Source organism: Mytilus galloprovincialis, chromosome 6 (assembly GCF_965363235.1).
Source record: "Mytilus galloprovincialis chromosome 6, xbMytGall1.hap1.1, whole genome shotgun sequence".
Lineage (NCBI taxonomy): Eukaryota > Metazoa > Mollusca > Bivalvia > Mytilida > Mytilidae > Mytilus > Mytilus galloprovincialis.
Window position 1 is genome coordinate 53,995,634 of NC_134843.1, and position 25,148 is coordinate 54,020,781.

Below are 25,148 nucleotides of genomic sequence, written 5' to 3' on the forward strand. Positions count from 1 at the left end.
TTGTATTACATTGTATTTCATTGTATTGCATTGTATAGTATAAAATTATTGTTTCATTGTATTGCTTGACCCTCATGGGTGTAATTTTGCAATAAAGATATTATTAATTCCCTATCTTAAAAAAGCTCGTGACGCAGATGTGAAAGCAGTGCTTATTAAGGATAAATTGTTTATTGGAGGTGTTTTATATTCAGGTGGCCCAATTGATGTAGCTATTGCAAACGCAAAAAAGGAAAAAATGAAATTTAGTGATTCAGAAAATGTTGTAGATAAAAGTCAAAATCATGATGGTGTCGATGTCGTGAATGAAAATGGTATGCAAGTATCATAGAAATCGTCGGAAGTTTTAATTAAAAATTTAAAGTGTTTATCTTGGAATATAAATGGTGGTTTTGAAGAAAAAATTAAAGATGAGAAATTTAAGAATTTTATTTGTACTTATGATATTGTGTTTTTATCAGAATGTTGGATCAATAATACATGTAATATTGAAATTGATGATTTTGTGTGTAAATCTATCCCTTTATCTAGAAAAAAAGTATAAACAAGGGTGTGGTATGTATGTAATGATCAGAAAAATATTGTCACCCTATGTTAAAATACTGTGGATTCATTTTTATTCGTGGTATACCAATTTTCGTGGATTTCGTGGGTAACAGCGAACCACGAATTTAAGAATTCAACGAAGAATAATCCCGAGAAATGTGTATTGAGTCGGATATTTATTTCCGGTTATATTATGCAGTTCTTGTATAGTGTTGACTAGCGATAAACATTGTAACATAACACGTGTTTTTTATTGAAAGAAGATACAAGTATTTTGATTAAATCTATAATAAATATATCTAATATCAGTGATAATTTACTTTTTAAAATTGATTAAAACTGTTCATGGAAATATTTTGACAGGGAGGTTCAAAAATGTAAGCGAAAGTATTGGTTTAGTATGCAGCAGGACTTGTTGTTGGAATCAAAAAGAAACCAACAGCAGTTCTGGAAAAAAATTGGTAAAATTGGGGTAGCGGAAAACCGGAAGTCAGTAATTCCCATGGAGGTCATAGATCAAGATGGGAATGTTAATTCAAATCTGACAGCTGTTTTAGATAAATGGAAGTCGGAATATAGTAATTTGTTGAATCAAAAGATTTCAACCAAGGTTTCTGAAACGCAAAATCATGCATATGCGAAAAATACTTTTAATGACTTTTTATTGACGGAACCCATTTCGTTTGCTGAAACAGCTAGTGTCATTGACAAAGCAAAGAAAGGCAAATCTGCTGGTTTTGATAATTTACCAGTTGAAGTTTTGCAAAATAATTGCTCAACTTTGTTTTTGTACCATTTATTTGATTTTTGCTTTAGGTTCCAAAAAACGCCAGAATTATGGAACAAAATTATTATCAATCCTATACCTAAAGCAAACATGACAGATCCGCGCGACCCTTTGTCTTACAGAGGAATTGCATTAGCTTGTGTTTCCTATAAGCTTTATTGTAATATTTTAAACGAAAGGCTTGTGCAATGGATAGATGACAATAACATATTAGTCGACGAACAAAATGGTTTCCGTCAAAATCGAAGCACTATAGACCAATTGTCTTCTCTTACAAACATAATTGAAGTCAGAAAGAAGCTTCGTAAATCTACTTTTTGTGCGTTTATTGATTTTAAAAAGGCATATGATACCATCAATAGAAATATACTATGGTCCAAGTTAAATGTAATGGGGGTGGCTGAAAATTTTTGTGCTGCTATACAGTCTATTTATTCAAATATATTATGTTCAGTACGATTAAACGGCCATTTATCAGAATGGTTTAATGTTAACAGTGGTCTTAAACAAGGATGCCCATTGTCTCCCTTGTTATTTAATTTATATATTAATGACCTAGTTTCATTCTTGAAATCATATGAGTGTGGTATTGATATTGATGATGAAAAAGTTTGTATTTTGCTTTATGCTGATGATGTGGTTTTACTTGCAAACGATGAAAAAGAATTACAAATTCTGTTAAATGCATTAGATATATGGTGTGGAGATAATTGTATGACCATTAATTCCAAAAAGTGTAATATTGTGCATTTTAGAACACCTTCTGTTGATAAGTCACATGTTGAATTTAAATGTGGGAATGATATCATTGAATATTCTACTACTTATACATATTTAGGTTTAGTTTTAAGTGAATTTTTAGATTATAATGTAACTGCTAAAGCTGTTGCAGCTTCTGCAAATAGAGCACTTGGCCTTGTTATAGCCAAGTGCAAAATCTTAGGTGGTGTTACTCATAATGTCTTTTCAAAATTATATGAGAGTTTGGTGCTTCCAATTGTTGAATATGGTGCTGGTATTTGGGGTTGCAAAAATTTTTCTTTTATAAATGCCATCCATAATAGAGCTTGCAGATTTTTTCTTGGAGTGGGTAAATATACTCCAAATGCTGCAGTTGCAGGGGATATGGGGTGGATACCTATCTTTCAAAAACAATGGCAATGCTTAATTCGACTATGGTGCCGTTTGAACAATATGAGTTCTGATCGTTTAAACAGAAAAATTTTCATATGGGCAGACATTATGAGTAAAAATCATAAGTGTATAAAAAATTGGAATTTTTATGTAAGGAAAACGTTTTCTGAGTATAATGCAGAACATTTGTGTATCATTACAGATTATGTTGATAGTACCTCAGTTGTCAATACTGTTATGTCTAAAATGTTTAGTAAATATGTCGAACAGTGGCAAGGCAATTTACAATCAGAGAAAGCTTTATCTGGTAAAGGTGGTAACAAACTTCGTACATATAATTTATTTAAGAACAGTTTTGAAACGGAAACTTATTGTAAAATTCCAATGCCATTTTCGCAAAGGAGTTCTTTTGCCAAATTTCGATGTGGTGTAGCACCACTAAGAATAGAAACGGGGAGATTTGAAAAATTAATTTTAAAAGATCGAGTCTGTGATAATTGTATGAATATTTTAGAAGATGAAGCCCATGTTATTTTATCGTGTCCTTTGTATGATGATTTTAGAAAAAAATTATTTGATGAAGCAACACATTTTAATAGTGATTTTATGTCTTATGATGATAAACAGAAATTAGTGTTTTTATTTACAGATAATAATATGATTCGTAGCTGTGCCAAAGCCTGTAATCTTATTTTAAATAGACGTAGAAATGTTTTATACTGTAAATAATGTTAATGTCAATATGTTTTATAATAGATGCATACTTTATATAATTTTTAATGTTATAGTCTCTTGTAATTCTGTACAGAATGGCTCTCCTTTTATATTTATATATTTTTTACATTTAATGTAATGTTGTATTATATATTATTGAGAGATGAGACTTAAATAAAATATTGAATTGAATTGAATTGGAAAATAACTGCAAGTTGTTAATTACCGTGTCATAGTTATTAAAAATCAATAGGATTAAGTACGGGGATATTGCCCGTAGGTAATATTGTTTATGACAGGACCATTTATTTTCACACCTTATACTTATATCACTGTTTATTATATCGTGATTAGGGAAATGAGCTTTCAATCATAAAGTTTTGAATGCCTTATAGAATTCAGACAAGAATTTATAAATTGTAAAACAAACAAATAATTAGTTGTCTCTGTCCATTATTGTAATCGAAGTTATCAATGAACACTTTAACCTAGAATGACCAAGCGAGCTTTTTCAATGAATTTCTTCTTTTTTGTTTTGTTTTATTATTGATCAAAACAAGGAGGTTATATGATCTCCTAAATCAAAAAGAAATCCACGAATTACGTATCTAATTTTTTGTTGTTGTAATCAGCGATCCACGAATTTACGTATACCACGAAACGTCTTTTTTTCTCTATCCACGAAAATTGATACCCACGAAAATAAATGAATCTACAGTAATTGACATTTCGTATGAGACATTGATTTGGATAAGGATAGCTAAAGAACTGACTGGATGTGAAAGTGACTATTTAATTGCAAATCTGTATATACCACCACAGAACTCATCCTTTTATAGGATTCATAATTGTGATTTATTTTATGAGCTTGAGTCTCAAATGATACATTACTCAGCTGAATGTCCAAATATTTTTGTTATTGGTGATTTAAATGCTAGAACAGCTAATATGAATGATTTTGTACAGAATGATAAATTACATGATAGTATTTTAGATAGGGTTGGTGATCTGTTTACATATGTTGCTGATGAGGCTTTGTTTTGCCGTAATAACCCAGATGCAGGAACCAACGACTATGGAACAAAACTACTTAATTTGTGTAAGAGCAGTGGACTTAGAATTATAAATGGGCGCCACCCTGATGGACTTCCAAATGATTTTACATATATTGGTCCAAGAGGTATGAGTGTGATCGACTACTTGTTAGCTAAGCCAACCAACATTGAAAAAGTTTTAAAATTTATCACAAGTAATTTTACAACATACAGTGACCATGCTCCCATGCATGTTCAATTTAAAACTGACTTTACTATGCAGTGCAATGATATAAATACAAAATTAGTGGATGGTGAAGAATCTCAATTTTTTAAATGGAATAAAGAATTTAGAGACTTGTGCTATAATGCCCTACTAGTTAATGCTGATGATTTAAGTTCAACGATAGCTAATATGGACATAGCGTCTCAGGATGGTATGGACTTGTGCATAAATAACTTCACTCAGTGCTTAGCAAATGTGACAGCTCCTTTTTTCAAACAAATGCCAAAAGTAAAAGCAAAATTAAAGCGAAATTTCCAAAATCAGAGAGTAAATACTGATAAACCATGGTTTGACCAGAGGTGTAAAGAGCTATATGCCAATTATTGTAAAAAATTACATACTTTTAATGGTAAAAAAACATTTAATAGTCATATAGATTTGAACAGTGCCAAAAAAGCTTACAAGAAGTATGAATGCAAGCTCAAACGTAGTTACAAACGACAGGAAGGTTATATGTTGTGTAAACTTAAGAAAGACAATCCAAGAAAATTTTATTCATTATTTAGGAAAAAAAATCAGAGGAAATGTGATTTAAACATTACTGACTTTTTTGAATATTTCAAAGAACTTGTATCAAGTGCGCCGAAGAACAATAAGAGACCTGAAGTGATTAATAATGAATGTGTTTTTGATGAACTAGATGCAGATATTACAGCTGATGAGATTATAAAGGCAATAAGTGATCTTAAAACGGACAAAAGCCATGGTCCAGACTGTTTGCTGAATGAATTTTTTATTGAATACAAGGATTTTATTATACCACATTTATGTACTATTTTTAACGCCGTATTGAATAGTGGATATTTCCCGTCATCATGGTCAGATGCTATCCTGGTACCAATTTTCAAATCTGGTGATGCTAATGATGCAGCAAACTATCGTGGCATACGCCTTGTCAGCAATCTAGGTAAACTTTTCACCACAATTCTTAATAAAAGATTGTTAAATTGGGCAACTGTTAATGATATTTTATCTGATGCACAGTTTGGTTTTCGAAACGGTTATAGTACAGTTGATGCTGTTTTTTGTTTATACTCTGTTATTCAAAATACACTCTGTAAAAATAAAAGATTATATTGTTGCTTTGTAGACTACTTGAAAGCTTTTGATTCAATTGATCGCTTATGTTTATGGTACAAAATTTCCAGATTAGGTATTCGGGGAAGACTATTAACTGTTTTAAAATCTATGTATAATAATGTTAGAACCTGTATTAGATTCAATGGGCTAAATTCTGATTACTTTTGTAACAACCTTGTTTTTATGCAAGGGGAAGTTCTTTCTCCAATTTTATTTTCTTTCTATGTGAATGATTTTGAAAATGAATTTATTGCTAATGGCAATTGTGCCTTAGAGTTTCAAGATATAACATTATTTTTGTTAATGTATGCTGATGACATGATTTTGATGTCTGAAACAGTAGAAGGTTTACAGGAAATGTTGAATACTTTGTCAATTTACACAGAAAAATGGGGCTTGTCTGTTAATACAAAAAAAAACAAAAATTGTTGTTTTCAGGAAGGGTGGAATTGTACGGCCTAATGAGACATGGGTCTATAACGGTCAAACAATGGATATTGTGGAACAATTTTGTTATTTAGGAGTATTAATACCGTATAATTGTAAATTTCTTAACACAGAAACATTGTGCAGAACAAGTTAGAAAAGCTATGTTCAGTATGAGAAGAACTACATCATCATTATTTTTAAATGTATTTACAGTGCTTAGTCTTTTTGACACTTATGTTAGTAGCATATTAATGTATGGGTGTGAAATATGGGGAGTACACAAATCTCCTATGATAGAAAAGGTCCATTTGGACTACTGCAAAATGTTATTGGGTGTCAAAAGAACGACCTCAAATGTGATGGTCTATTTTGAATTAGGTAGATTTCCACTGCAGTATGAGCGTAATTATAGAATGCTTAAGTTTTGGTTCAAAATTTTAAATAGTGACAATTGTATATTAAGGTCTTGTTATAAAGAACTTGTGTTAAATTGCTCAAAATGTATGAATTGGGCAACATATGTAAAAAGATTGATATATAGTCTTGGTATGAATAATTTGTGGGATAATCAGTGGTTGTTAAATGTAGACAGCTCATATTTACCTTTGATAAGACAGCGTTTGTTTGATCAAGCTAACCAAGAGTTACAATTTTTATTAGATTCTTCTTCAAAGTGTAGATTATATAAGTATGTTGTAACAAATGTAGTTTTGCAATTTTATTTACAGAAATGCATTCCTGTACTTTTTCGTAAATGTATAACAAGAATTCGTTTGTCTTCACATAATCTTTGTATTGAAACTGGACGTTATGTTGGTACTAATAGAAATGAAAGAAATTGTATTTTTTGTGATTTAGGGGTAATAGAGGATGAATTTCATTTTATTCTTCAATGTAGAAGATATACTGATTTGCGAAAAAAATATACAAAAAAATATTACTGGTCTAGGCCATCAACTTTTAAATTAATAGAATTATTATCAGGTGAAAACACAAAACAGCTTTGTAACTTGGGAAAGTATATACATTTCTCTTTTAAATTAAGAAACAGTTTATTGTAATAAAAGATATTTTGTATTGATGAAACTTCTGACGTCATCTATTGTTTATTATGCATATTGTTTATATTGTTTGTAATATGCCATATGTATATACACTGTACATGTACTTGATTATACTGATGAGCCGTAAGGCTCAAAGTTAATAAAGAATTTGTATTTGAAACTGCAAATTTTTCTTTGTCAAGTTTAATTGCATTCTGAAGCGTTTTTAATTTAACGCAATGAGAGTGTTGACCACAAGAGAGATAGGTTTAACTGCTAATGAATATTTGATATACCCGCTTGGTATCAACTCTCGTAATTCAATTTAGAAAGTAATAATACACTCGCCACAGGCTCGTTTATTATCATATAAAAAGTAAATTACTTAATCAATTTATCAAATGATATCTAACTATTACTCGTTATGAAACTTATGATTATCTGCTTTAGCAAGATAAAAATGTAATAGAAAATGTTATTATTGAATTATTTTATATTATTGTTCAATCACCTATTGATCTTGACCTTCCTGGCAAACACTCCCTGAAGAAAGAAGTATGCTTATAGATCGTTAAAATGCAAACAAAGGACTTCTTTCCATTTTTTTCATAATTCATTTTAATATCTATAGCAAAGGCAAACGCAGAATTATGTGTGGTAGTATTTATCTAATCACTTTAATTATCAAATTAGTCAACGTTTAAAAATGATTAGTTGAACTTTGAACTGGATCCGCCACTGAACAGTATCAACTATATTTTCTTTTAAAAAATACAGGTAAATCTTAGGTGAATTTTTAATTAACCTTGAATGTTATAAAACCAATTTATTTATAGGTTAGACAATACTAAATCTTCATAAAACATGACCAAGTATTGTCTGACCAATTTAGAACATATTCACACTTTCGAGTGACCTTACAAAACTATCCTTTCCCATTGTAATAGTCAAACCCAAATAAGAGTTCACTTTTTATAATGAACTAAATATAATACATAGGTAATGGTCATTTCAATGGATGAAATGAAATAGCACTGACATAGTTTGTGATGGATAAATTGTTTTTCTTCTGCTTCAGGTAAAATTTAATACTTATATCATATATCTTTAGATTTTTTTTATTTAAAAAAGCAACACAATGTTATATAAATCCCCTTTTTGAAATTTGATTTTTTTTTTATAAATATGAAACTCTCTGTATGAATATTTGAATTCAGACCATACAACATTAAATGTTTACTTTTTATTTGATAAATTTAAATGTAGTGTTTCTCCAAAAACAATCCTCTGCTATATATCAGCAGTCTGGCAATGGGTTTTTTGATAGAAAAAGAAAATAATTCCCTCAAATGTAAGGTACATGTATATAAATGAAATAAATATCATTTTATTTATCCTTATTATTTTTTTGTGTATTCTATATATGTTTATCATTAAAAAATGCATGAAATTTTGCAAAATTCAAAATATTTTTATTTTAATCTTTGCTCTTTCGTTTCTAATCAGTAGTCTATTTTCCCAAGGAAAATGCCTTAGGGGATTGTACACTTCGTTAGTGCAGCTATTAAGAGTTCACTTTCATAATTAACTGACAATGAAAAGTCATTCATGTATAGCATTTCATAGTGCATGGAAAACCATGTACTATGAAAATTAGAGGGCAAAAAACTGACTTTTCATTGGACGAGAAGGGGTGAGTATGTTCTAAAATTAATCAAACCATCTATTGCAGGAATAGTGATTTTTAAAAGTGTGAATAGGAGGAATACACCATTTAGACACGTGCCCTTTTTTCTTTGATATGCCGAAAAAATCAATGAACCGATTGACACGTGCCAAATAACATAACAACAGTTACTGATTAAACAATCGTGATCTTTTTTATTTAAATTTTTTTTTCAACTAGTTTGATATCTGTTTACAAAGCCTTCATATGGTACTATGTGGTATGTGTTTTACTTACTGTTGAAGGCCGTAGGGTGACTTATGGTTATTTATTTCTGTTTCAATTCGTTTCTTGTGAAGACTTGTCTCATATCATAAGTTTCACCCATGTCCGTCAGTACTTTAGTCGGCACGAAGTTGGTTTCCATTTTCTAATTTTAGTTTGCCTCAACCAAATGTTATGAAACATATACATAATGCTTATTACCACAAAACAGAGATCAATTTCAATTTAGTTGGCGTCACTTAAACTGTTCCCGAGTTATGCCCGTTTTGCGTTACTTTTCTTTGTTTGATACTTTAGTACTTTAGTCGTCACGAAGTTGGTTTCCATTTTCTAATTTTAGTTTGCCTCAACCAAATGTTATGAAACATATACACCATGCTTATTACCACAAAACAGAGATCAAGTTTGAATTTAGTTGGCGTCACTTTAACTGTTCCCGAGTTATGCCCATTTTGCGTTACTTTTCTTTGTTTGATACTTTAGTACTTTAGTCGTCACGAAGTTGGTTTCCATTTTCTAATTTTAGTTTGCCTCAACCAAATGTTATGAAACATATACACAATGCTTATTACCACAAAACAGAGATCAAGTTTGAATTTAGTTGGTGACACTTTAACTGTTCCCGAGTTATGCCCGTTTTGCGTTGCTTTTCTTTGTTTGATACTTTAAAAATTGTTAAAACCGAGAACCAGATCAGTTTCATAGGCGGATCCTGGGGGGACAGCCCCCCCCCCCTTTTTGTGGGAAAAAATGGTTGATTATATAGGAAATCACTGAAGTGTGACTGGAGCGCCCCCAACTCCCCCTCCCTTTTACACAAAGTTCTGGATCTGCCACTGAGTTTAAAACTGTATAGTTTGCCTTAAATGACCTGGTTAAGTGAAAAAATATCTAAAAGTGACCATTTGATATTTAACGAAAACCGTTCTGAAGCCCTTTTTTTCTGTCATACATACCATATAATATTTTTTCGACTTTTATGTATTTATTTTTTTTTATCATTTCTGTTAAAATAAAAAAATAAAAGATGTGGTATAATTGCCAAATTGAAACAATTCTTCACAAGATACCAAAATGACACAGAAACTAACAACTATAGGTTATCATACGGCCTTCAACATTGGGCAAAGCCCATGCCGAATAGTCAGCTATGAAAGGTCCCGAAATGACAATGTAAATCAATTCAAACAAGAAAACCTATCTATTTACAAAAAGTGAACGAAAAACAAATATGTAACACATAAACAGACGACAACCACTGAATTACAGGCTCCTGACTTGGGACAGGCACATACATAGAGAATGTGGTGGGGTTAGATATGTTAGCAGGATCCCAACTATATATAAATTAATCCTCAAGAAAATCTTTATATAGATAAATTAGTAATGATTAAGAATTTGACATATTGTGTAGACACCTATAACTACTAGTATTGTTGAAATCTTTATGTTGCCTGTTAAATGTCATTAGTTGGTTTTTTTCGTTTGATTGCTGTGTTATTGACGTATAACCTACATCTCCTACAGTTTTAGTTCCATTTTGGTGTACTTTCAAAAAGGTGTATGCAAAATCATAACTAAATATAGATGTATTGCTTTTCTTCCCCTAGGTAATATGCTTAGAGAAAGATGAACCAATGAGAAATGTACCTCAATTTAGAAAGTTAAATAAACTGAAAAAAAAATTTCACTTTCCAATCTTAAACTCTCCCCATTTTTTTCCATTTTTCGTTCAATAAATTGTTTATATTTATTGACGGGATTTCACTTTTAATTTGTATACGTTTTAGGTCACGGATAATGTGATTTTAATCATAAAAATCAGGGAAAAAAAACAGTTTTCAGACAATGCTTTGAGCAGTTATGAAACTTTGGTGACGCCAGGTTTATATCTATTAACATAACCTCCCATTAGTTTTTCATGAATTTGTGATATGACATTGAGAAGTTATTAAACTTTTATTATTCTTTGAAAAAGCGACGGTCGTAACATGCGCTCATGGCGCAGCTGTTTATTTTTATTTTATGGAATTACAACCTTTTCAAAGTCTAGGATCAGTTAAGAGTACATTCGAACTTTGCAGTATATCTGAGGTAGTTAATGCACACCTTAGCTGTGCATGATCCTGATCTATGAAAGATTCAAACAAAAACTACCCAACCTCCACTCCTCCCCAAAATGCAACAGTGTGTATATTAAAATTTGTTAAGTCTTTTCAATGAGCAAAGACAGTCATGACAGTACTGAGAGTGAAACAAAGAAAAGCATGCAGTTATATTCCCATTAGAAAAATGAACATTATTAACATAATTATATGTAATTTTTTACATAAACTATATTATATATCATTTGATTGACTGTTATGGGTGATATGTGTCACCATGGCAACTGTTGTAATAATACTTAACGATTGCAGTTTAGAGCCTATATATGCTTCAATGCATGTCTTTTCATAAAGGTTTGGAAACAATTGAGAACATTGAATTCCCCATACCGCAGAATTCAATAAATAATAACTCTGTTTCCAAGGGGAAAATACGTTAACATGGTGATAAAATTCAAGAGAGCCCCACGCAATGTTTTATTTATTTTGGTCAGGTAGTATTAAAACTTTGTTACTACAATGCTAACTATGATTTACATATTTTCAATTTTCGGAAAAACACAAGAGAAAATTTGATAATTTCACAATACTTCATGATTTCGAAAAAAATGAATGTTTTTTTAGTATTTTTTAACAAAAAATCTAAAAGTCGGGGTTAAACTGCAAACCTAACTAAGCTCTGAAGCTAAAACCAAGTTATATCGATGTTATACATGTATATTAAATTTCTGAAAATAAAATTGGTTCTATTCATAATCATTATTCTATTCATAATCAGGCTCTCTGACCAAACGTTATCTTTTCAAGAATCTACATGTATGGTTTTTTTTTTAAATAAACCTACCCCCCTTTTTTTCCCTAACCTTCGATTCTAACCTCAATGTTTCATTATATATTATACTAGAACACACCCGTATATCGCGGGTCCGTGACTGAATTAAAGTATATGACTATGCGCAAGCCTTATTTTAGTATTAGTATTGTCATCTGATAAAGTCATGCTGATTATAAGATACACAGTTTTCTCTGCTTTCAAATCTTTCTGTTTGAACCCGTCGAACTGGAACTTATCAATAATTGATAATATTAATTATTTGGAAAACAAAAGGTCCTGGAATGGAGTATTTTTTAATCAACAGCATTGTCCTATATTAGTTATAAATATTGAATTCTTTGATTCGCTGTTTTACGTCATGCCCGCTAACAAATTGAAAACTGTACCTATACGCCTAATTTTAGTCAAGATTTTTAGTGTTCGTATTGTTATCTTAGAAAGTCTAACTGATTAAAATACTACAATAGGTAACAATTTGACAATTAAGTAGTGTCAACCCTTTGATTATGACCCGTGTAATACTATAAAGCATATTAATCCTGAATACACCGTTTGGTGGTGCGCCTGTCAAATGCGGAACGTACAGATAAGGTAATCGGTAACAGGTGAATATATATACCATTGGTATCGGTATCGGACTCGACCCGGAACTTCTTAATTATTGGCAATATTAATTACGTGGAAAACAAAAGGGCCTGGAGTGGTGTAATTTTTAATCTACACCTTTGTACTATATTAGTTATATATAAAGTTGAATTTTTTGATTCGTCGTTTTTACGTGATGACGGCTGACAAATTGGACCTCGTAATTTTAGTATTATAGATACAGACAAGACTGTGAGTGAAGCAAAGCATGCAATCATATTCCAATTTGAATATAAACACGGTCTATATATAATATATGTATTTTTTTACATAAATTTCTATTGATACATTTTAAAATAGATGTTACTATGGGTAATATGTATTTCCATGGTAACTATTGAAGTCAGCAACTATTAACGATGGTAATTTAGAGTAAGCTAATGCTTAAATGTAGTTTTTTTTATTAGTTATGGAACAATTCAGTACATTAAAGCTGTAGAACTGCAATATTCTGCAAATGATAACTCCGCGGACCCTGAAAATCGCATTGTAAATAACTCATTAGTGGACACTCCTGTTGGAAATTCAATCGAAAGTGCACGCCAAGTTTTATATGGACAGCATCTTAACTATGTACCTTTCAACACACCAGCAAATCTGCATGGCAACCCACAACAGAAATTGGTTTTCTCCGATCAACCCTCCCCCCAAATTTCGAACGCACAAAATACACAAATCTGTCTAGAATCTATATTAAATGATATTTATACAAAACTGTCACATCTTGATGCTTTACCGTCGATTGATAAACGTCTAGGGGGGATCGAAAGCAGATTCTCATCATTAGAAACAGAACTTGCCGAGGTCAAGCAAGATATGAAGCAAATAGAAGGCAGAGTAACTGGATCTGAACACGTAGTTAAAAAGATTGAAAACAGATTTTGCTTTATAACGGAGGAATTCGATAATATGAGACAAGAAAATATGGAACTAAAAGAAAAGCTTCTCGAAGTTCAGTCAAGGTCGATGAGGGAAAATCTTCTTTTTTGGTGGTATACTCGAAGATCCGAGGGAAAAAGATGACTATGATAATATTGAAACGGAAACAGTCCTTAAGAAATTTATCAAAGAAAAACTTAAGATAAACGAAGAAATCAAATTTCATATTGTTCACCGCCTCCGACCACGCAAGGACGCTAAACCAAGAACCATAGTAGCTAAATTTGAAAGTCGAAAGGATAGAAACAAAGTTCTTAGAGCTGCCCCTGCTAAACTGAAAGAAACATCTTTCAGCGTCTTTGAGCAATATCCATACGAAATGGTAGAAAGAAGAAATGTTCTATGGCCTATTTTCAAACGAGAACAACGTCTAGGAAATCATGCACGTCTTAAGGAAGACAAGCTATACGTCAATGGTCACAGAATATATCCTGAAGATGTAATTGAAGCTCAGAAAAATGCATCCAATGTACCCAACAACCCTTCGCAAGACAACATGTATCCATCTCAACAAGGCAGTCAATTTCTAAGGGAGCACTTTGGCTCACGAGACGAATCAAGAGCAGGTTTTGGCCGTCCCCGCCACATATAGGACAGGCAAACAAGAGGACAGTTGAACTTTAAACCCAGTATATGTAACAATTCTCACTCATTAAATATTTCATGCTTAAATGTATGTGGCCTAAAAAATCGATTAATATTTAAAGAATTTACTGATTTGATTGAACTAAATGACATTTTTGTGTGTATTGAGTCAAAACTAGATGATTTAGACCAGCTTAACTTGCCGAAGGGATATGATTATTTTACCAAAGATAGAAAAAAATTTGAACGAAAATCTGGAGGTATAACAGTTATTTTTAAAAAATGTTTAAAAAATTTTCTTACATTTATTAACACAGACTCTGAGTTTGTACTTTGGGTTAAAGTAGATATTCCAATGCAATTAACTAAAATTATGTTTGGTTGTATTTATGTACCTCCCGAAAATTCAAGGTACTCCTCCAAGGATGCCTTTGATGAAATTGAAACAGAATTAATTACGTTAAAAGATCAAAGCACTGCAACTGCACTACTTGGCGATTTTAATGCCAGAACAGGGTCTCTTTGTGATTATATTATACCAGACGATGAACTTTCAAAAATTTTGAATTATGATGGAATAGATGAGATAGATAGATGTTTATATGACTATTACAATTTATGTTTATATAATGTATCCTTACAAAGATCTTCTGAGGACAAAGGTCGCATCAATGTATATGGTAACAAACTTTTGCAATTATGTAAAAACAATTGTTTATATATTGCCAATGGCAGAATTGGTAACGACAAAAATATGGGCAAAGTAACTAGCAAAGAAACTAGTCTAGTTGATTACTTAATAGTATCAGGAGATTTGTTCCCCTATATTACGGAATTTGAAGTTATTGATTTTGATTCGTTATTTTCTGATATTCATTGTAGATTGCGATTCAATCTTTCAGCGATGTTACCTGATGATTTGCTTGATAAAAACAATTCACCGAATGTGCCTAGTAAGCATATTCGTTGGATTGGTGACAAAAGAGATCAATTTGTTGACAGCGTTGAAAGTAAATTGACCATTGATAACTTGTCGAACCAGTTAGACACGCTTGATATAACTAATGAAAATTTTCAAACTGACCTTAACGAATTAGTCGAAAGTTTAAATAAAGTGTTTCTTGATTCAGCCATCGAAAATTTCGGAAATAAACCCGCCAAAATTAATCGAAATTCAAAACAACATCAACCGTGGTTTAATGCGCAATGTCGTTTAAAACGAGATAATTTTCATCAAGCAAAGAAAACACATAATTTATTTAAAACAGAGGAAAGTAGATACGATTTGAAAAAAGCTAGTAAGGCATATAAAACAGTAATGAACAAAAGTTACGAGGAGTTTCAATTTAAAGCTGAAAACGAGCTGCGTAGTATGGATCAACATGATCCAAAAAAATTATGGAATGTTTTGAATAATTTTGAAAGACCACAGGATAAAAACACACCAATCGATCTTGATGAACTTCACGCTTATTTTAAAAATTTGAACACAGACGGAGAACGAGATGATGTAGATTTTGAAATACCAGATTGCAATGACGAACGTGTAAATGCAATCTTAAATGGTAAAATTACAGAAAATGAAATTTTTAAAGCCGTTAAAGATTTAAAAAACGGAAACGCGCCAGGTTACGATATGGTCATCAATGAATATGTGAAATCTACCATTCAATTTATGATGCCCCTTTATCTTAAGTTATTTAATAAAATATTAGACTCTGGAGCCATTCCTGAAGCTTGGACATTAGGTATTATTTTGCCATTTTTCAAAAATAAGGGGGACCCCCTTAATCCTGACTCATACAGAGGAATTACTCTAGTATCTTCTCTGGGAAAATTATTTACTGCCATACTGAATGGGAGACTTTCAAAATATGCAGACTTATTTGAAATAATTCCAAAAGCACAAGCTGGCTTCAGGAAAGGCTATTCAACTCTGGATAACATATTCTGTTTACATGTGCTGATAGAATTATATTTATCATTTGGTAAAAAACTTTATTGTACGTTTATCGACTTTAAGAAAGCGTTTGATACTGTTTGGAGATTGGGGTTATGGCAAAAGTTGGTAAAAAATCAAGTTACAGGAAAAATTTTAAGAGTGATTTTTAATATGTATGATAACATTAAATCTTGTGTCAAAAAGGGAAATGATATTTCTGGCTTCTTTTCGAGTGATCTCGGGGTACGCCAAGGAGAAAATTTATCACCTTTTTTGTTTTCTATTTTTCTTTCGGATCTAGAAGAATTTTTGTGTGAAAATAACATAAATGGACTTGAAACAGTATCAACGCATTGTCAAGAACATATTGGACTATATTTACAAATTTTTATCTTATTTTATGCAGATGACACTATCATACTTGCTGAAACAGCAAGTGATATGCAAAATACATTAGATATGTTTGAATTATATTGTACTCAATGGAAACTTTCTGTGAACACAGATAAGACAAAGATTATGATATTTTCAAAAAGAAAAAGCAAAAGAAACCACTTACATGATTTTAAATTATATGGTTCTGATATTGAAATAGTAGATTTTTATCCTTATCTAGGCTTGCTGTTTAATTGTAACGGTAGATTTACAAATGCCAGAAAAAAATTGATAGAACAAGCAGAAAAGGCACTCTATGCTCTCTACAGAAAAATAAGGAATTTAAATATTCCTATTGATTTGCAACTAAAATTGTTTGATTCTTTGGTTGAACCCATACTGATTTACTCTTGTGAAATATGGGGTTTCGAAAACATAGATGCTTTAGAAAGAGTTCATTTAAAATTTTTGAAAAGAATTCTTTCATTAAGAAGCAGTACTCCTAATTATATGGTGTACGGTGAAACTGGCACGTATCCCTTGGAAATTAAAGTACGATTACGAATTTTATCATTCTGGTCAAAATTATTGTTAAACAGCACGAAATTATCAGGATTATTATACCAATTTTTGTATAAGATGCATAATTCTGGAAATATTGTTTCTAAGTGGATTAATTGTATTAGATCTACATTAGACAACACAGGTTTAACCTATGTATGGAACAATCAATGTATTTTAAGAAATGTTGACATTAAAATATATGTTAAGCAAATTTTACAAGATCAGTTTATTCAAAAGTGGTTTAGTGATGCTGAAAACTCTTCTAGAGGTGGATATTATTTACTGTTTAAACACGCTTTTTGTTTAGAAAATTATTTGGTAAGATTAAAAAAAGAAAATAGAATATATATTACCAAACTTAGATGCTCAAATATCAAAATTCCACTAGAAACTGGTCGATGGCATAATATTCCAAAAGAGGAAAGACTATGTACTTTGTGCAAAAATAATTGTATTGGAAATCAGTTTCATTACTTATTTGTATGTCAAAATGACGAGGTTAAAAAATTAAGACGTGCATATATCCCAAATTACTATATTGTTAACCCCTCAGAATATAAAATGAAAGGTTTGATGTCTTTATGTAATGTAAAAGTCTTAAATAACTTGTCTATTTTTATCAAAAAACTTATGAAATATCTATAATTTTAATATATTATCACTTACATGTAATCGACTGGCTATCTCAGATCCCATTATTATAGCTTTAAATGATTATCACGTGTTATGTATGTGTATACTTGTGTACAGAGAATTAGGTATAATGAACTATGTATGTATATTTCTTTCTATCTTGTTCACCATTGTAAATTATTACTTGTATTATTTGTCTGCCTCTTGTTACAGTGTAAACTGTCTAGAGTGTTAATAAAAGTTGAAGTTGAAGTTTCCAAGGAAAAAATCGGTTGCTATGGTGATAAAACTAAGAAGAAAAAAAGAAGAAAGTCCCAAGCTTTTTTCTATTTAATTTGGTAAAGTAGTATCCAAACTTCATAACTAAAGTGCTAACTATGCTATACACAGTTGCTCTTTTCTGAAAAACACCACAGAAAATTTGATAATTTCGCAAAAATCCCAAATTCAGAAAAGTTGAAAATATGCATTTTTTGGCAAAATTTTTCAAAAAATTTACAAATTTGGTTTACATGCAATCTGAACTAAAATGATGCTAAAGCCAAGTTGTATCAATGTTTCATATGAAAATTAATGAAAAATGCTTGATTCTATTCCTATTCAGGCTCTGAATTGTAGTGATTTAGCTGATTTTTGGAAGATTTTACTAAGCCTCACAACCAAAAAATAGAGTGTCCGTTACCATGGCAACCACTCGTATTTTCCCACTCATATTTATTTTTTGAGCAGTATTCAGTTACTGCTTCTTTTAGGCCATTTATAGATAAAATCTGAAACCCTCATAAATCACATGTATATGGCACCCTGTCTGGTTCTTACAAAGAGCTGTATTTAAAAATATCGATTTTATCTGTTTCATGTTTACATACCCCTCTATACACTCAAATTGACTGCAATGTTACATAATTGTGTAAAATATTTTAATTCCTAGTGTACATGTATAGGTTTAAAATAACTTGATTTGATTACAACTGGTACTCATCTCAGGGTGATCTATTTATTGTTAAGTAATTGGCATATAAAACAGACATACCTTTTGTATTGATAATAACTGTAGTGTTGTCAAAGCGTACACTTTGCCTAACCGGTCACTCGTATAATCGTTCGACCGAATAACCGGTTAACCGATAGTTTAAGTTAATTTTTGAAGGCCTTATCAATAGTACCCTACACATCGATATAAGAAGATGTTGTATGAGTGTCAATGTGACTGCATTCCATCCAAGTCATACATTTACGTTTTTATAATACGATGAATTGAAGTTTGGTCTTTGGTTTTATAAGGCTTGTCTGTGAAGATTCCTGTCGAAGTTTGAATTTTAATAATAAAAAAACGTCTTGATCTCGTAGAATTGAATATATAGATATAGGAAGATGTGGTGTGAGTGCCAATGAGACAACTCTCCATACAAATAACAATTTAAAAAGTATGTCTGAAACCGATAATTCTTCCATTTTGTCTTGTTGTCGCCGGGCCGAAAATAATGTGAAGTGTTTCAGTTAAAATTTATTAATCCTGATATTAGTACCATCAAGTATACATTGATGGCATTCATGTTGGTTTGCTTTTTACATATTTTGAGTTAGCACTTAGTTTAAAGTATGACAAAGACTTGCATGACGGAGATTGCACATTCAGATGTAGGTCTACACAATATAAGATCAAAAATGAAATAATGAAGTAAATCGTAAAATTTAATCGTATTACTGATTAAAAATTACTATTAAAAACATCATGAAACTAATTATGTTTCTTTAAGATCTTGCCCCGAGCTGAGAGACAAGTTCTAATTAATTTTATATTTTTGGATTAACAATACCAATCAATATAATGGACAATTGATCCGTCAAATCCATTACTACGACGATAATTTTTAAAGAAAACATATATAGTTTGTAACAATTTAATGATTTCAATATAGATATATATATATCAAATCTAATAAAATTGAAAAAAAGTCCGGTTAACCGGTTAGCGTTTTTTGGTATTCGGTTTTCGGTCGTACGAACGGTTAACCGTTTACAACTAATAATTTCATTTAGATTTAAGAAAGAAAAATTATAATTGCATGAAAAAAAGAAGATTCAAAAGTTTTTAATCAGCTATCAACCAGTGATCTGTTGCAGACAATCTTTCAAACGTCGGGCACCACATCAAAGTTGAAAGGGTTACATTGAGTATTCAGGAAAGGGGAGGGGTGATACGAAACATGTGTTAGTAAAAGGTAACAGCGATTTATAAGGAGGCTCGCGGGTATAATTTTTTTTTATAATAAAAGATTTCGCTTTGATTTTTTTATAAACGAATTTTATCATATACTTAATAGGAAAATAACATAAAACATGGATTCACCGTTCATTTAAGCTCGCATTCTGCATTCGAAAGAAGTATGCATTTTAGTTAAGGTACTTGTTTTCTGTTGAACTAATAGGAGAAATGAGTATAGGTAATATCGAAATAAAAAAAAAGAACTTAACTACAGAGATCGCGTAAATTTTACAATTATTTATTTTAAGGCTTTTTTGAAAAAAATATAAAACATATAGGTAAACGTTGAGTTTTGAAAGATATTTCAATTTTAATGAAAGGAAAATGGCATTTTTGACCAACGGTAGATAACTTGAAGCTTTTTCAATGATATAAACATTATTTAAAAGTCAACTGGGACCATAACGAATCGATTTTTTTGTTGATTTTTGTACAATATCACAAAGTAACAACTGATAGTGTAATAAATAAAATTTGTTATGAAGAATAAAACGTTTAAAATTTTGCAGCATTTTTTGTACCCTCGAGCCTCCCTAAGTAACATCCCATGCATAACAAAAAAACATATTAGCTATCTGTCCTTATTACTATGAAAGATTATCCATGTGATTCTCGATTGTGAATTCACGATGTTAACTGCCGTCTTTAACCGGACCATTCCCGATTAACAATTGTCAAAAGTCTGATAATCGTGACCGGATATTCAAACTTGAATTAAATTTGGAAAAAATCATTTTTTCTAATCACAAAAACAAATAGATATTGTCCAGGATGCGTCCACATTGAGCCGGTTCTAGTCGTAATTTCTCCCATACAAATATCCCGTCTCATTACGATTTTAATCCGATTTGTATCTTTTGCAAGGTAAAACACGACCGAATCTGTCACTATACACTATATACTAACTTACGGACGTTTTCTCTAATGTGGCGTTCATACAGTGCCGATACTGGCTCCTGTCTCAGATCAAACAGCTCTTAGACACGAAAAGTAAATAAAAATGGATTACTATCCTTATTGTTCTGGAATATCCTAAAATTGTCTAAACGAAGTCGTTTACGTTCGTAGAAAATTCCTACGTTTCGGAAATGGTCTGGAGATGTCAGCCAAGCACCCGACAGTTAAGTGCGTCCCGTAACATACGGGGAAAGTCAGCCGATTTTGTCCATTCTGATTACAATCATGACTATCTCGTAACAGATTCTGATGAATAGGATTAAAATCGTAACAATGTTCTGTGTTTATTTGGACGTTGTCTACTGGAAAAGAGGGACGAAAGATACCAGAGGGACAGTCAAACTTATAGATTGAAAATAAAATGAAAAAACTTGTTGTTTTTTTGCTGATTGAGTACAGATTGCGTCCAGATCTTGCCGAATGCGAACTGTCATTACCGAAACTGCTCCGAAATAATCCCGTTATTAATACAAAATTCGGCAATGATACCTACTGCAGAGTCCCGACAATTGCAGAACACAACACGACAATGTCCAGACGAAGCCGTGTCCTATGGGGGACAGCAGACTTCGATAGGATTGCGTTCTGACAGTATCTGATCATCCCAAATATGACGACCGTTTTCTAACGGATATCTTCCGTCAGCATCGTTTCACTGTCTGGTCACTGTCTGATCTCTGTCGGATCACATTCGGTAGAATCGGGACGATGTAGAGACAAATTTGTTCGTTTTGTACCATGGGAAGGATACAAATTGGATTAGAATCGAATTAGGAATGGGATAGTAGGAACAAAATCGGTTGGAAAGTACTGAATATGAACGCTTCTTGAGAAATATCTGTTTCTTGTCGTGAATCAAAAAAAAAAAAAATTAATTAAATTTTTAATTTCCAGCCACGATTCACAGTATCTTAATCAGACTTTTGAAAAATATTTATCGTGAATGATCCTGTGAAGGACGGAAGTAAATTCGTTAATGTGTGACCCCCAGCTTCAAACACTTTTTACGACTCGTAACAAGATCTGTCACGTTCCAATTGCTATACTTGGCCACTTTCACAACTTTTTTTCTCTTCTTGTTAAGAGAAAAACTGTTGAATGTTATATACTTTTATAAATAAGATGACAAATGTGATAATTGGCATTTTATTGATTACTTCGTCTAGCGCAAATGCAGAATTTCAATACTGGTATTTATGATAAGTTTATTCACAACCACTCGGTCGATCCCACTACTGGTGGAGTTTTTATTTCCTGTAGGTACCACAAGCCCAGTAGTCAGCACTTCAGTCTGTGCTTACATGTACATAAGTTATCAACTTCGTACTTTATTTGGCCTTTTTAACTTTATTGATTTAAGCGTCACTGCTGAGACTTTTGTAAACGAAACGCTCGTCTGACGGTAATGCAGAATTTTAAACATGGTATCTATGATGAGTTTATCTAAAAAAAAAAAATCCCAAATAAAAAAAAAAAACAGTTGCCCATCTATTATAGTTTCAAATTATTATTTAATCCAACAAACTTTTATGGAGCCGACTGACGATTTTGGCGAGGCAAAGTTTTTTGTAGATCTTTTCTTTCTGAGTTCTTGTTATCTTTCTATTATAATTATCATGATGATAATGGGAATTCAAAAAGCATTTGTAAAATACGTTTTTAAGGGCAAAAACTCCTACAAACAAATCGTCTTACGGTTTGTATGAAATGAACAGAATGAAGAAATTATCAATGGTAACATTTTGCCCTTGTCCGATTGTATCAGTCCATAATCGTTTTTTTTTTAAGATAATGGACAAAATTTGCATTTTAATCTGGTGTTCTTTATCGGCCATGTCGGCTATATTCGTGGTGTTGGTTCCCAAGCAGAGTCATCACACACATTTATAAACTAAATGTCCGAATGATGATTGTGGACAAGTCTGTGTAAACGATGTCCAAGTTTCACAGGAGATGATCTTTGTAATAGTTTACGAATGAAGAAAGACGACACACAACGGACGTCAAGTGACACAAAAGCTGATAAGGAAGCAATATTTATAAGATATTCTACTCGTTTTCGTCAGATTACATTTTGGGATCCCAAAGACGCTTTTGTCCAAATCTACATTCCATGAAGGTTTAAAAAAGTTTATGATGTCATTCATATATTTAAATACAGTCAGCAAAAAAATTGTTACCACAAACTGAACCTTAATTTTCAGAAATTGAAGATCGCCCCGTCTCGATTCCGTGACAAATATCTACCCTAGTGGTAAGTCTTACATAATGAACTTAATCAAACCTGAACCATAAAGAACACTTAATTTTTTCAATTAATTTAAAAGTATTAAAATGAACACTATAAAATATGCTATATTTGTTCTGTATATATAAGAACTTTAAATTTACAAAACATAAGGCGATTAAATAAAATTGGCAGTTATTATTTAGTTTAACCCAAACATGTACCTCATTTATTAAAAGGCGTCGATCTAAAGAAAAACGTCATTCAATCAATGTAATGAGGCTTAAGTTATTTCATTCATTATACTTCATTGTTCTACCTACAAAACATTACGTGCTTATGTAAGATTTCCTTTATGATTGGCATAACTATTTACTTGCTTATTGATATGAGTCATTTTTTGTAAATGATCTAACATGTTACCTTTTTGTTAATCTTTTAGGTAATAATGTTTATGCTGACACCACAAAACTTACACTGAGTACAGACAAACCTATGCATTGTGGAAAAGTTTGAAAGTTGTTGCTGAATCGACATATTTTTCTTTATGTGAAAATAAAATCTTTTTAGGATTGCGAATATCATTCTTAAAATCTGAAGAAGATGAAAAAAAACCCACTTGCTTTCATTTTAACTGTCTACTCGCGGATACACTGTCGTTAATTGAAAAATGTGTAAAAACGTCTTATTTGCTAAAAGGTTATGAAATACCTTGATGGGAAAGTAGATGACACAGTGATTTGCATTTACACATTTTTGTCATAAATTATCTTCGCCTTCATTTAGAAAACAAAGGTGCGTAATAATTCTTTCATTTCTACATGGCAGCAACATAATCTTATTTTAAAAAATCTTACCATTCACATTAAATTCGTACTTCCTCTTTTCCTTTATTTGTCTTGAAAAATTACTGCTAACGAAATGACTGTAGTTTCAACTTTCGGTATGACAAAACGGGTTTTTTTCGATCTACAGGGAAATCCTGATTGGACAGGAGCGATCTACCCGTAATCCAATGGATATTTAACCTTTTTCGTTCATACAATGTTTTTTTTTTTAAATTGACTGTATGACGAAAGTTCGTCTTTGACTCGGAATTCATATGGTATTGTTGAAATTTCTATATAAACATTCTTTTAAATATAGATTGCAACGTTAACTATGTTGTATTTTATGTACTTTTGTATGTCGGTTGTTCTTTTTTTCTTGCCATGATGTTGTCCGTTTATTTTGCGACTTATAGTCTGAATGTCCCTTTAGTATCTTTCGCATCTATTTTACAGCTCGTTTGATGATATCAATGTTACATCGTATTTACGTTTCACAGATGACGACAGATATGTGCGAATTGTGTAACCACGTTACCATAATATCGTCTCCTTTTTTCGATCATTATCTACCGTATTGAACGTGTCATTGGGTTTGTATTTATATGAATAATTTGGCGGGTGCCATATATGGACCAGAGTCTGTTTACGCTTCCGAAGCACATTCGGTTTTGCCATGGAACTGTCCGTGGGTTTTTTTATCGGCTAACGAGTCTGATTTTTCTGTAGTTACCTTTTGCCTCTCTCTTACAATCTTATTTTGTTTAATTTTTACAATGTTTTATGTTCAGATAAAAGCATTTTTAGAATACAAGAACTGTTTGCTCGGAGTTTAATTCAATTTGTGATGGTTTGATTTAGTAAAAAAATTACAGTTCGAAACTGTATTAGTTATTATTTAGCATCGTAGTTACCCGCGTCAATTTATCAGTGAATTGCACGAATTAAACATAATCTTCGTGTTAAAAGATTTACAAACACTTAAATTGACATATGAACAATGAAAATGGGATCAAGGTCAGAAGATACCTGACAGACAGACTTGTACACCTTCCAATCATCTCATACACAATAATATAGTTGACCTATAACTGCTAATAGTGCTTAAAACATATTTACAATGAAAATGAGGTCAAGGTATGAGTACAATTGCCAGACTGACAATCATCCTTATCATGCAACTCAAACTGATCACTGATCCATGAAATGCAGTAGAAGTTGGGTGAACTCTGTATGACGAA

The 25,148-nt window shown here is 31.5% G+C and overlaps 1 protein-coding gene across 1 annotated transcript in view; it reads right to left on the bottom strand.

The window, feature by feature from the left end:
* Positions 1-24,101, bottom strand: part of LOC143079890 (uncharacterized) — an 83,268-nt gene extending 59,167 nt beyond the window's left edge. Inside the window, exon 1 of the mRNA XM_076255516.1 lies at positions 23,938-24,101. Within this exon, the coding sequence (XP_076111631.1) occupies positions 23,938-23,940 (3 nt within the window). The 5' untranslated portion in view covers positions 23,941-24,101. The remainder of the gene's footprint in view (positions 1-23,937) is intronic.
* Positions 24,102-25,148: the final 1,047 nt, after the last annotated feature.